The sequence below is a fragment of the Aplysia californica genome, unplaced genomic scaffold (assembly GCF_000002075.1).
Source record: "Aplysia californica isolate F4 #8 unplaced genomic scaffold, AplCal3.0 scaffold00004, whole genome shotgun sequence".
NCBI lineage: Eukaryota > Metazoa > Mollusca > Gastropoda > Aplysiida > Aplysiidae > Aplysia > Aplysia californica.
Window position 1 is genome coordinate 304299 of NW_004797274.1, and position 12648 is coordinate 316946.

At 35.3% G+C, this 12648-nt stretch overlaps 1 protein-coding gene across 2 annotated transcripts in view; it reads left to right on the forward strand.

The window, feature by feature from the left end:
• Nucleotides 1-7701, forward strand: part of LOC101861403 (mitochondrial glycine transporter A) — a 14409-nt gene extending 6708 nt beyond the window's left edge. For both annotated transcript variants that reach the window (XM_005089190.3, XM_005089189.3), the window contains 9 exons: nucleotides 588-700; nucleotides 1526-1607; nucleotides 2522-2592; nucleotides 3479-3584; nucleotides 4013-4082; nucleotides 4432-4527; nucleotides 5073-5236; nucleotides 6022-6114; nucleotides 7106-7701. In XM_005089190.3, the coding sequence (XP_005089247.1) occupies nucleotides 588-700; nucleotides 1526-1607; nucleotides 2522-2592; nucleotides 3479-3584; nucleotides 4013-4082; nucleotides 4432-4527; nucleotides 5073-5236; nucleotides 6022-6114; nucleotides 7106-7135 (825 nt within the window). In that variant the 3' untranslated portion in view covers nucleotides 7136-7701. The remainder of the gene's footprint in view (nucleotides 1-587; nucleotides 701-1525; nucleotides 1608-2521; nucleotides 2593-3478; nucleotides 3585-4012; nucleotides 4083-4431; nucleotides 4528-5072; nucleotides 5237-6021; nucleotides 6115-7105) is intronic.
• Nucleotides 7702-12648: the final 4947 nt, after the last annotated feature.

Genomic DNA, 12648 nt, shown 5'->3' on the forward strand with positions numbered 1-12648 from the left:
GGGGGAGGTGTCTTTGACTCTCCTGTAAGAAAAGTGTTAGAAAGGGGGGGGTGGGGAGTGGGGCTTGAACCAATGCACTATTACACTTTTTTTCGGTCCCGAGGTGTTGATTTTATCAGAATTCCACTGTAATTTGTTTTATTTGTGTGTAATTAAAGCGCTTTTGACATTGACATGAGTCTCAATTTTTTTCCTTATTAGTAAGAAAGAGTGTGTATATATAAATGCTATATTTTGCTTGAATGATTTATTGTTATTTTTTAGTGAATGTAGAACTGCACATATATTATTATGTGCATGTATTTGTGAGTATGCTTGTTTTTCATATATATTATGTAAAGCGCGAATCGAACAAACACAGATTTACGCGATATAAATGTCATATTAATTATATTATTATAAGTGAACAATGTAGTATTACGGGATCGAGGGGTAATCGGCAGGCAAATATAAGAAAAGTGTGGGAAGGAGGGGGCAGAAAGTATCCCCAAAAAGGTGTAAGATTTATATAAATTTGAATAGCCCCTTATGATGTCTTCTTTAACATACATTTTATTATAAAAATTCCTATTTTTGTTGTTTTACAGTCTCCCTTGGTGAAGTCTTTCATGGCCGGTGCTTTCAGTGGGACATGTTCTACTGTATTGTTCCAGCCTTTGGACCTTGTGAAAACAAGGCTGCAAAAATCAGTCAATTTAGGGTGAGCTCCTTTTTTTTTTTTTTTCTGTTTGTGAAGTCCCCAGAAAAACTAGGCAAAGTCACAAAATGGAAATTTTGAGGAAAGATCAATTTTAAAAGCTATTAATGTTGACTCTTGACTTTATTTCTAATTGATTGAATATAATGAATTTATGAGTCTACAAGCTTTTTGAATTAAAGATTGTTAAGGTCACAGTTTCCTTTTTGTGATGAAGCCCATTTTCCCCCCATAGACTGCTCTCACGAATGTGTAATAACTTTTTCATTTCTAATCCTCTCTTCATGAGTTGTTTCCCTGTTTCGAGTTGCTTTTATTCACTGTCCCTTCTAAGTATGGAGAATGAGATTTTGATGATGAATGTATCAAATGTATTTGATGTTACTATGATCAGCTCATAATTGTGCTTTTAAAGATATTATTTTAACCTTAGATGAAAAAAACGAGCTTTACAGCTTTTAAAAAAATATTCAAACACAACTACTTTTCAGTCTTTTAATTATGTCCTTTCCCTATAGGTGTTGTTCTTTTTTTTTTATTGTAGAGGTAGTTCTCTTATTATAGAATTTTACCCTATAAATTAAAAATATGTAGGCAATCCGATTTTAGTTCTATGGTGTTGGCTGACTTATAATATTTGAAGTGAGTATGTTCTTGATGCTTTTGTTTTGCCCACCTTATGACGTTTTGCTGTACGGTGTACTGTCTAAATAGTTGAATAGATTATACGAGTTCTGGTATTGTTTCCTCTGTCCTTTAATGTATGTTGATTTAGTGATTTGTTCTAAGACAAAGTCTTAATTATTGCATGTTTTGTTTTGTCCACAGATCTAAACTTGGAATGGTTGGAGAAATAGCTAATGTAATCCGCCAAGAGCGTGTGTTTGCTCTATGGAGTGGCCTTGTACCAGTAAGTGTTGACTCATTCCTTTGTCTTCCATTATATCTTCATCGTCATCATCATTGCCTTTCTCACGCTACACCAGGGTATAGGCCACGGACAAACACCTTCCACCTTTCTCTATCCTGGGCTAGCCTCTTGATGTTATTCCATGTCTTCCCACTTTTCTGTACATCGATTTCTGTTATTCTTCTCCTGGTTCCACGAGGTCTTCCCCTTGATCTCTTGCCCTGTGGGTTCCAATCCAAAACCTTCTCTGTTATGCAGCTTATATTATATCTTAGATCACACTAAATGTGAACTCAAAAGTATGGCTTTACCCCTGTCTTTAACTCTTTCCAATCTGCTCACCGTACACTGCGCCACATATCTGTGAATTCAATTACATTACAGTTTTGGGTAATTTAATGATTTTAAGTTTTCTTTCAAAGTTTAATAAGAGTAATACTGCTTCTACTACTTCTACTACCACTACTATTAATAATGATAATTATAATAATAAGGGTAATAATATTAATAATAGTAATAAATAATGAATATAATAGTAATAATAATAATGATGATGATAATATATAATGATAATAATAATAATAATATATAATATATCATTTGTATAGAGTGCCCCCGCTCAACAGCAGGCTCTATGCACTTTACATTATATTATGAGCACTAATGTGTTTATGCAAATTGATGTTGGATTCATATGTAGCTGTTCAAATTTTCAATGTACTATCGATGCTACAATTAATTGTCTGTGGTTATATTTCACTGTGGTCATGCTGTATGAAAATATTATCACAAACATTTGTGTCACATTTCTTTTTCTTTGGTATGGACTCTTTGATGTATATAATAATATATAATACTGTCATATATTCCTTTTGTACATCGTGCTATTTGTCTCTGTTGTTTTTCTTTTACAGTCCATATCAAGATGTGTTCCTGGCATTGGCTTATACTTTACCAGTCTTCACTGGCTTCAGTCTACTTGTGGGTGAGTGAAGTACTTGTGTCCTTTCTTTACTGTCCAATTATCATATATATATATATATATATATATATATATATATATATATATATATATATATATATGTGAGACCTGCTGACAAAATGAGTTACTTCTCGCAATCCACAAATAGAGACATTAGCCCGAAATCGAAACGAGGATCAAATTTGTAGATTTTCCTTTGATACCATATTCTTTAAGTATAACATGCTTTTCATTATTTCATACTTAAAAACTGTAAATACTTCACCTATGTATCTATTTCCATTGGGCTCAAAGCCGAGAAGTAACTCATTTTGTTGGCATGCTTCATATATAAATGTGGAATTTGTGTTCCTCTATGCTGAAGACTAACTAAATAATCAAACAAATTTTTAAAAACTGTCACATCACCATTCTTTGTTAATTTCAGTATTGGTTCTTAGTTTATTGTACTCTTAAAGCGAAATGTATGACAAGGCTTATCAAAATAATTTCATAAGCCATTTGTTTTTTAGGATGTGATGCAACATTACAAGTTTACAATGAAGCATTATTCATTGACGTTGAGGATGTCATGGGGATTTTAGTGTCTAGAGGTTTAATTTTTTTAAGGTTCAGTTTCATTCGCAGTTGAATTGTCTGCCAACAAAAGCTCATTTGTCAAAAAAGAAATTAAGTATTTTCTTTTTTATAAATTGTTATTTATGGTGGCTGAATTAATCATTAAAAAATGTTTTTTGTATATGTTGACAAATGACAAATGAAAAAAAAAAAATATATATTTATATATATATGTTGACAAATGACAAAGTCTATAAGTACATCTTTTATATCTGCATTTGCAGTTTGTCTCACCAATAGTTTTTTTATGTAATGAATTTATAATTCCCAGGAGTGAAAGTCCCCACCCTCTGGAATCTGTGGCCATGGGGGCATCTGCCCGGGCCCTTGCTGGGGTCGCAGTGCTTCCGTTCACTGTCATGAAAACAAGATATGAGGTTAGAAAGTGATATTTAGAGAAGTTATTTATGTTTTGTCGATTTAAGTGCCTTATTTTATCCTCTTCATCGTCATCATCACCTTCACCATTGTCATCATTGTCATCATCATCATCATCATCATCATCATCATCATCATCATCATCATCATCATCTTATCATCAAATTTCAAAGGATTTTCCATTTGCCTGTTTTGTTTTTTCTTGAAGCATAACATTTAATGTTTTTGACACGTTTTGTATGTAACTTACATATATCCAACATCAAATCAGAACACAGGTCTATTTTAGGTAATGAGTGTGCCCAGAAATGTTGTAAAAGTTATTTGTATTTAAAATCTTTCATTTGTCGATAATGGTCTGTTTGTGATGATAATGTGTTTTTGATCAATGATATTGATGAGTATTTGCTTATTTTTTATTTCCCAGAGTGGAGACTTTCACTACAGAGGTCTTTTTCAGGGTATGCACTCAACATACTCAAAGGAAGGAATCAGAGGTAAGGACATCTCTGTTCTCAAATGTTTTGTATTTAAAATGTCTCTTTTTATTTTGTACAATTTTAACGCTTGAAGTTCTCAATCGCACTTGGCTGTAGAATGCAATGTACTTCTTATTTAACTTATTGTTGATATTGTCTTTGCACAAGACTGGGTTTTTTGTGGAAGTTTTGTTTTGTGGACACATGTAAATTTTATTTTTTGTTGATTAAGACTCAGTATTTTCAGAATTTTTTTTTTTGGCCTGATGTTAAATCTAAACTATTGTTTTGTTCATATGTTCAATCCTTTCGTATTCAATGGTTTCTCCAATCATGCAATTCTTATAAGAATTTTTTTTTTCTACAGCATTGTACAGTGGACTGGCTCCTACTTTACTCAGGGACGTTCCGTTTTCGGGGATTTATTTGATGATTTACAGGAAGTTAAAAGCTTTGTCTTCAGGTATGATAATATTTTATTTAATGCGTGAAATGAATCTATTTTCTTTAGAAGCATACCTTTTATTGTGTATGACTTAACTCATGCTATAGAACAAGTTCCACACTTTTTGAATAAGTGCCTGGTCAGACTCACAGAACATTTCACAAGTGGTCATTGAAGTGCCAGCAATAAAGCAAAAACCAAATGTGAACAGGTCTAAAGTAAATCAGAAGCGCGGTTTCAAAGTTGTAATTTTGGCTTCTGATTTGATATGTACGCCTTTAAACTTATGCAGATGTTTACCAGAGTGAGAAAGAAAAAAGATGTATCTTTGAAATTCTGACAGAAATTATTATGTCTTTAAAAAAATGACACCATCTTTATAAGAAATGCTTCCCATCTTTTTATGAACTTCGATTCTTTAAAAAAGATATATATGTTTAAACTTTTGTCAGAAATTATGGCTTTAGAATATAACACCATCTTAAAACGAACGGCTGTTCATCTTTTTCTGTAATCTTTGGGTTCCTTTACTTTAACTATTTTTTTGTTCACTAATTTTCCAGATGGCCAGACTCCTGCGGCCCCAGGGGTCACCTTCACAAACGGAGTCCTGGCCGGGTCTCTGGCTTCCTTTGTTACGCAGCCGGCCGACGTCATCAAGACGAACGTTCAACTCTATCCAAAGAAATACGGCAGGTTGAAGACAGTGGCTCTCGTTATCTACAATGTAAGTGGTTTCGGGAGGAAGCTGTGAGAATTAATTGGGAGCAAGAGAGACTGCTGTTAGCTAGTGAAAGTGAATAATTTACCTGAAAATAACTGGACTCAATTCGTAGTTGAATTGTCAATGAGTTGTTTAGATGTGCCAAGCCCAAGTTGTAAAAAAAACAACTATTGCAGTCTCTTAATCTATGGTACTGGCTGCATACACTCATGAAGCATTTGATTGAAATTCATTATCTAAAAAAAATATAAGGTAGGTACAGTTTGTAAATGATCTGAAATTTTTTTGTTTCCTGAAAAAGTTTGATTTTTTTGACACTATGCAACCCCTTCATCTCCTTCAATGGCAAATTTCTCGACTTCTGTTCAAGATGGATAGGTGTGTTTTTCATCAAGGTCAAGGCAAAAGGGAAAACTTTAAGATGGTACCATAAAAAGCCTATATGCTAAAAAATTGACGAGTGCCTGATTCTACCGTATTGTGACAAATTATATACAGTGGAGTCTGCTTAAACTGAAAACTGTGGAGCTGTCGGATTTTCTTCGGTTTGGCAGGATTTTTAGTTCAGAGAGTTTTCTCAAATAGAAGAAAAAAGAGATCAGGTATTTTATTTTCTTGCAGCTTACAACTGTTTTTGTATTAACTGGGTTCAGTTTTAGCGAACTTTTCTGGATATACATTTATATATATATATATACGCCTTATCATTGTTTTTAAGTTTAATAATGTAACTTAATGATGACCTATGAGTTTCTACTTTCTGATGATATTTTTCATTTTGTCCTCAGGAACGGGGTGTTTTGGGTTTCTGGCGTGGATTTTTACCTCGCACTTTGAGGCGGACTCTTATGGCCGCCATGGCGTGGACTGTGTATGAAGAAGTAAGTATACATCAAATAGTATGCGTTTCCCATTTTGTAGTCAACGAGGAACAAAATGTATTCACATATTGCTGTTAATATAATTTATTCTGTACTGAGGATTAAACGTTATAACATAGTATAATAAAAAATGTAAAAACTGGGAAGACTGAACTAAAGAACGGGGCTGAATGTGCCTGAGGCAAGTTCCTGAAAAGTTGCTGTCAGATCTAGAAGTGTTGGGTTCTAGATTTTGTAGGTTTTCTGCAATGTCTTATATTGACACTGAAGGAAATGTGAGGTCTCCTTGAACTTTTTCCTTTCATATATGTATTCCCCATTTCTATGAGGCCTGTTTTTAGATTCTCAAGGTATGTTTACAACAACCCCCCCCCCAAAAAAAAACAACCCAACAAAACAAACAAAAACAAACCCAGCTATAACTTTGACTAATGTTGGCCTAAATGGATGGTTGGCCCCTCAAACTATTGCTAATTGAACAGACAGCATAAACATGAAACATGGGTGGTTGGAGAATGTGCATAGAGAGGACTATGAGAAGTGAAAATGGGAATAGTAAGTAAGAATACCACACGGAGTGGCGATGAATAGGTTAGGGGCCTTTCTTCTTCAACACTTGAAATGGCAAACCAGAGGAAAAGAGTTCATCATTATTGCAGCTTTTAAGTGGGGTTTTTTTTTCAAGAATTGAAGATCACAAGTTGTTGTTTTTTATGTACAGTACTAAAGACGAATGATTGAATAGTAATACTGTAAGTAAGAAACTGTAAATTACATTTTATAGATCTGCGGAGATTTGATAGATCTTTTGATGTTGTTGTTTCACATGCCTTTGAAGGAAACATTTTATGTGGGAGAAAAATATAAATCATTTGCTTTGATGGTTGATAAATCCTATGTGTTACGGCTTTGGGTTTTTTTGCACTTTCTTGCTTTTAAAAAAATCAAATTTTGGAAGTTTCTGAATAGTTCTATATTTTTCCCTCCACAGATGATGAGAGCCTGCAATATCAAAACTTAAATACCGGTGTTTGTTGAATGCAGCAATATAATATAAAAGTAAGCTAAAGTATTTTTGTCCATAATGTTAGGTTGGTTTTGATGAACGCAGAAAAAAACCACTTTGTTGTTACTGTTTTCTTGTATAATGCTAGTCGCTTGTAGAAATTCTAAGGTTCATGTTATTTTTCTTTTATACTCAAGGTTTTGATTTGTGCACCTACAGTAGTAGTTATTTGTCGTAGAAATCTTCTGTGGGGACTTTTCCTCTCAGAGCTGGCTTGGGCGCTCTGTTGTGAGCTGTATTGGTATTATGTGGATGGCCCTGGTTCAAATTCCAGGCTTGGTGTTCTTGAACCTGGGTTGTATTGTGGAGTTTTCAAGACTATCAAACCCATTTGGTTTGGTCCAATGAGAGCTGGACGTTAAATTTGGAGGTCCTGCTTCTTAAATCACCTAGAACTGACAGTGTTGATAGGGGCATTAAACCCATACACTTACTCTACACTCACTATTGCTGGCTCAGTTGTAAACTTCATCTCTCTATACTGTATAGGATTTTGTTGTTGTTTTTTGTTTTTGTAAAGTGTTTTACAGCGCTCGCAACTGCATAGGTCATATGAGCGCGCGGGACACTCCTAATATTTTCAGTTGGTAGGAAATTTTGAATTTTGCCCGGGTGGCGGCCGAAGCCTACTCTTATCGATTTTAGACCACCAAGGGATCTTTAACGTGCGCAACTTGCACACGGGCCCTCCGAGATTTTTCGCCCTTGTCCGAGAAGGCTAGGTGTAGATCTTTCCTACCAGAAGATCAGGGGTGTGGCAGAAAGACAGCAGTAAGGAGGAGCCAAGGAGTAGCAGTAGAAAGGCTGCAGAAAGAGTCAGGAGCCCAGAGGAGGGGGCAAAGGAGGTGAGGGGTGGGGGCAGAAAGTGGAAATGAAAGCAGACAACAGAACATTGCTAGAGAGCAGGAAAGGATGAAAAAGGAGACAATTTTAGAGAAGAAAATTTTTTGGTCGTTATCTGGATTCGAACCCGGGACCTTTGAATGAGAGGCCAACACCTTAACCTCCAGGCCACGAGAGCCCCCTTTTGTTGTTGAAATGTGCAGCTTCCTTCATGTGCTTACTTTTGTTCATAGTTTTATGTGAGAGCTTTAAGCCGCTCGCAACACTATTAGGTCATAAAAGTGCCGAAGATTAGAGGAGTTATAAGAGAGTAGCCTACACCAAAAGGAATGAGGAGAGGTAAGGACGACAGATATTTGAAAGGAAAGAAATAGCGAACCACACCAAAACACCCACCAACCACCCACTATTATTGTTGTTACAGAAGTAGAGGTGCTGAGACATTGAGTGAGTGGCCCTTACATAGACCACATGCGGGAGAAGTATTAATATTTTGTACTTTGTGAGCAGATAGGGAAACAGCAGAGTCTAGAAGATGCACAAATTCTCTTTTAACTATAATTCATGTTGATGTGAGACTTATTTTTGAGTGCTCAGAATATATTTTCTATTAATTATCTGTATTATTATTGCAGTAAAGGTAACACTTTTTCTTTTGGCAAAACCACTTCTTTGCGGTACTTTAGTGTTGCTTGAAAAGATTGATGTTATTATGCTTGGATTTTGCTCCCAAAGAAAAGGTGTTGTCAGCTATTATTAAATTTGTAGTTGAAATGAATAATTTTGAATATATAAAAAAATAATTGGAGTGTAGTAGACAATAATTAAACAGCTAGAAAAGGATGCACAGGACAGGCTTTGCTGGAAAAATGTTGTTGATGGCCTATGATCCTCTGGAAGTTAAAAAGGAAGAGAGAGAGAGAGAGATAGAGAGAGAGATAAAATGATTATAAATTGGTCATATATAGAGTAATTGTTGTCTTGGAAATGAAATGTACACTGCCCAGTCTGTTTTGCCGGTCAATTTTGTACGCTTGGTTGCTTTTAGATTTATTAGAAAAAAGAGCCTTTGTGGGTCCACGTGTACTGATGCAGATTTGGAAATGGCAAGCTGATGAAATAGAGAGGAAGGTCTGAAAAAGTGGAAGTTATTGACACTGGTCGTTGGTGTATCTCTTTCATTATGCACTTCACCACCTCCTGAGACTAAGAGGCTGTGAAGGAGGTTACATTCCCCATCTCTGTTCTGTTGGTGGGGAGCCTCACACGATGTACATTATGTGTGAACCTCTGGTTCACAGTTAAAGTTTTAGAATGGTCATGACTGTCCTTGCTTGAAAAGCTTTCATTCATTCTTAGTGACGATTGACTCAGGATTGTATTAATTTATGCACCTAAACACAAAATATCTTGTTCTTTTTTCTTTGTTCTCTTTGGTCAGCAATTTTTAAATTGGGAAAGGTTGTTTTTTTCTCTCACTCTTTTTTTTTGGTGCTCATTTCACTGTTCATGCCACTTTAAAAATGCATGTGACTGCTCTGCTTTTAAAAAAAATGTTTCTTTAATCAATATATCCAGATGTGTGGGTGTGTTTTAATTATGTGAAATAATAGTTCTGGACAAGCCTGTATATGGTGATTTGCTATAACTATGTTGTCATCATCGTAGTTCTGAGTGGGTTTTTCTTGAAGCATTAGGATCGTAGATGGATGTGAGGGGATAAGAGAAAATAAAGTAATTCGGGGTCCACAGTGATGGGCTTTTGGTACTTTTTTTTGCAGATCAAACCACAATCTCGGGGTATGCTTACTGAATAGTGTATTGATTGAAGAGAATTCCGGCAGTGACCCTCTTTAGGTGGATTTATTTCACCCCATGGGCTGAGCTCTTTCCAGGACCCAAAGATTTATTCAATATAATGTGTTCATGTAATGTTATACCGTAATACTTCATATGTTCTTTGTGCTTGTTAATGCTGAATCTCATGAACTGTGATCTATCTATGCCTTTTATAGTATGTTATGTTTGTACGTTTTTAGTTGATTTTTTTGTTTTTTTGTTACTGTCATTTGCTTCTGAACATGCGTTATTCCGAAAGTGAAAATTTTAAATATTGCCAGATAATGTTATCATGAATCATATGAGAGTTTGATATCATGTTTATTTGTAATTGCATTTATGATTTTAGTTTCATGCTGTGTATTTCATAAAATATATTGTTTTAGAAAAAAGTGCCTTAGACTTTGGACTGCTAAAGTTTTATTTTTACATCTTCCTTTCTAAATCACCCATGCACAAGTCTATCTCTCTCTCTCTCCATCTTGATGTTATCATTTAAAATATGAAAATAAACATTTTGTTACAATGTGAAGTTTGTTGGAGGGTTGTTTTTTTTTAGCGTACTAATCTATTCTTACCCTAAACTTGGGTAATTGAGTCAGGAATTTATATTGGCTTAGCTTTCTTTTTTCGTAAAGAGCAGAATCATCACAAATGTATAAAATATTGTTCTGGTGTGACCTACAGACACTTTTTTTTCCATTCATTGCTATTTTTACACCCCTATATTGACAATTCATATTATTCAGGAGCCAACCTGGGCTTGGAGGGATGATACATCCCCGCAGCAGGAACTAAACTCAGGTCTTCTGCTTATGACAGCATACTGCCATACCCATTACTCCTCAGAAAATGGTGCTTCCATGTTGAATTGATTGATTGATTGGGTAGATGTTTTACGGCACTATCGACACATTCCATGTTGAATGCCGAATGGTTTAAAACGAGTGTTGAAAAGAATGAAGTGTGCACAACAATTAATCATTATTTTGTTAAAGAAACAAGTCAGCTTACTTTGTATTTGTTTTTAAAAAATATTTTTTTAAATAGTATTTTTTTAGCCCGAAGAGCAGCTTGTTGTGCACTCTTTCATCGAATGTGGGTGGTTGTTGGGTGCTCCGGTGTGGTTTGCTACTTTTTTTTCAAATATCTATCGTTCTCTTCTCTCCTCTTTCCTTTTTTGTGTATGTTACTCTCTTCTAACACCTCTAATCTTTGGCACTTATTTACATCTATATTTGATTTTATTTTGTTGCAAGTGCAATAAAACTCAAACTAAAAAAACCCCCAAAAAGTCATTGAGAAAGGCAAGTTGGTACGGTACACTGGAAATTTGAAAAGTTTGGAAAGAGGGACTTGCCACTTGTGGTCCTCCAATCTTTATGAGGAAGTTGTGCTGAATACACCCATTGTAAATAGGCTACCTGCCTATTTTTTTAGATCTCATTTTAAAAGCCAATATTGTTGCCAGAGATATGAGTAGGTCACAAATTAGTAAACCTCCGATAACTTAAACTGCTTTCAACACATGAAAGATTTAAATAATGATTCACCAGGGATTGAGAGTTTTAAAAACTTTCATGACAGTCTTTATAGCCTGGATTTTACAAAGTGCCCATTAGTGGGATTTCTATTGTCATATTTATATGAGGCAGCTCTGACACCAGGCGACTCCCACCTCCGTCAATCTCAAATATCTCTACTTCTATTACAGATAGATGGTTGCTTTTTTCACTGAAAGCAGGACAAATGAACAGGCTTTAAGATGATACCAATAATCCCATATGCCCAAATATTGACGAGCACCTGATTCCACTGCGTCGTGACACATATATAAAGTAGGCCTACCTGTTATTATGTTAACAGTATGTTCATCATGAATTTCATCAATACCTCAGATATGTGGAGAGTTAGTTACAGTGGAAACCATATATATATATAACAGGCCCGTAATAACAGGGATTTTTTAAATTCCCGTTTTTTCCTACTCTATGTCTCTATTAAAGTTATTGGCAATAACAGGGCCTCATAGGAGCCCAATCAGTTATAGATATAGCAGGGATATAGCTCGTTAACAATGTATAAAAAGTAAGGAGAGAGAGAGAGAGAGAGAGAGAGAGAGAGACTGAGACAGTAACACAGTGATGGAGCTAGCCCAAGCAAGAGACGGCTGCAGTGTGCTGCAGACTTCGATCTAGATCTAGCCCTTAGCCTAGCTACACGCACGTGTAATGTTACATGGCCAAAACCCCTGTTCGTGGGTACTTGTGGCAAGGGAGATTACCCATGAATAATTACAGCTGGATTAGTCCGCAAATGCTTACTTCCCTTGTATATCTGATATAACAGGACTTTTTCTCTGATCCCACCATCCCTGTTATATAACTGTAGATAATTTTGCTGCCATATAAATCAGACTTGATTCTTATCCCTTAATTACAACTACAACTGAGCGTCATAGTGACCTTGTGGTTCTCTTCAAAGCAAAAAAATATACAAGTCCAAGATGCAACAACATTTTTGTTTTTGTTTTGGAGAAGCAGCATGTTAGTCTGCTAGCATAGTTACTGATGTAGGTGGTTGGAAGGTGTCACCGATACTAGGTTCTACAATTTAACTACTGTGCCTCTGTTGTTTCTCTGTCTGTCTATTAAAAAAAAAAAAATTCAGGGTTAGTCTTATTTTTTTTCTTAACCCCTTAATCAAGAACCTTTCGACAACTCTATTGTATAACCTACTTGCTCTTAATATACAAATTAATACAATTACAGTTTGAAAATCTTGCA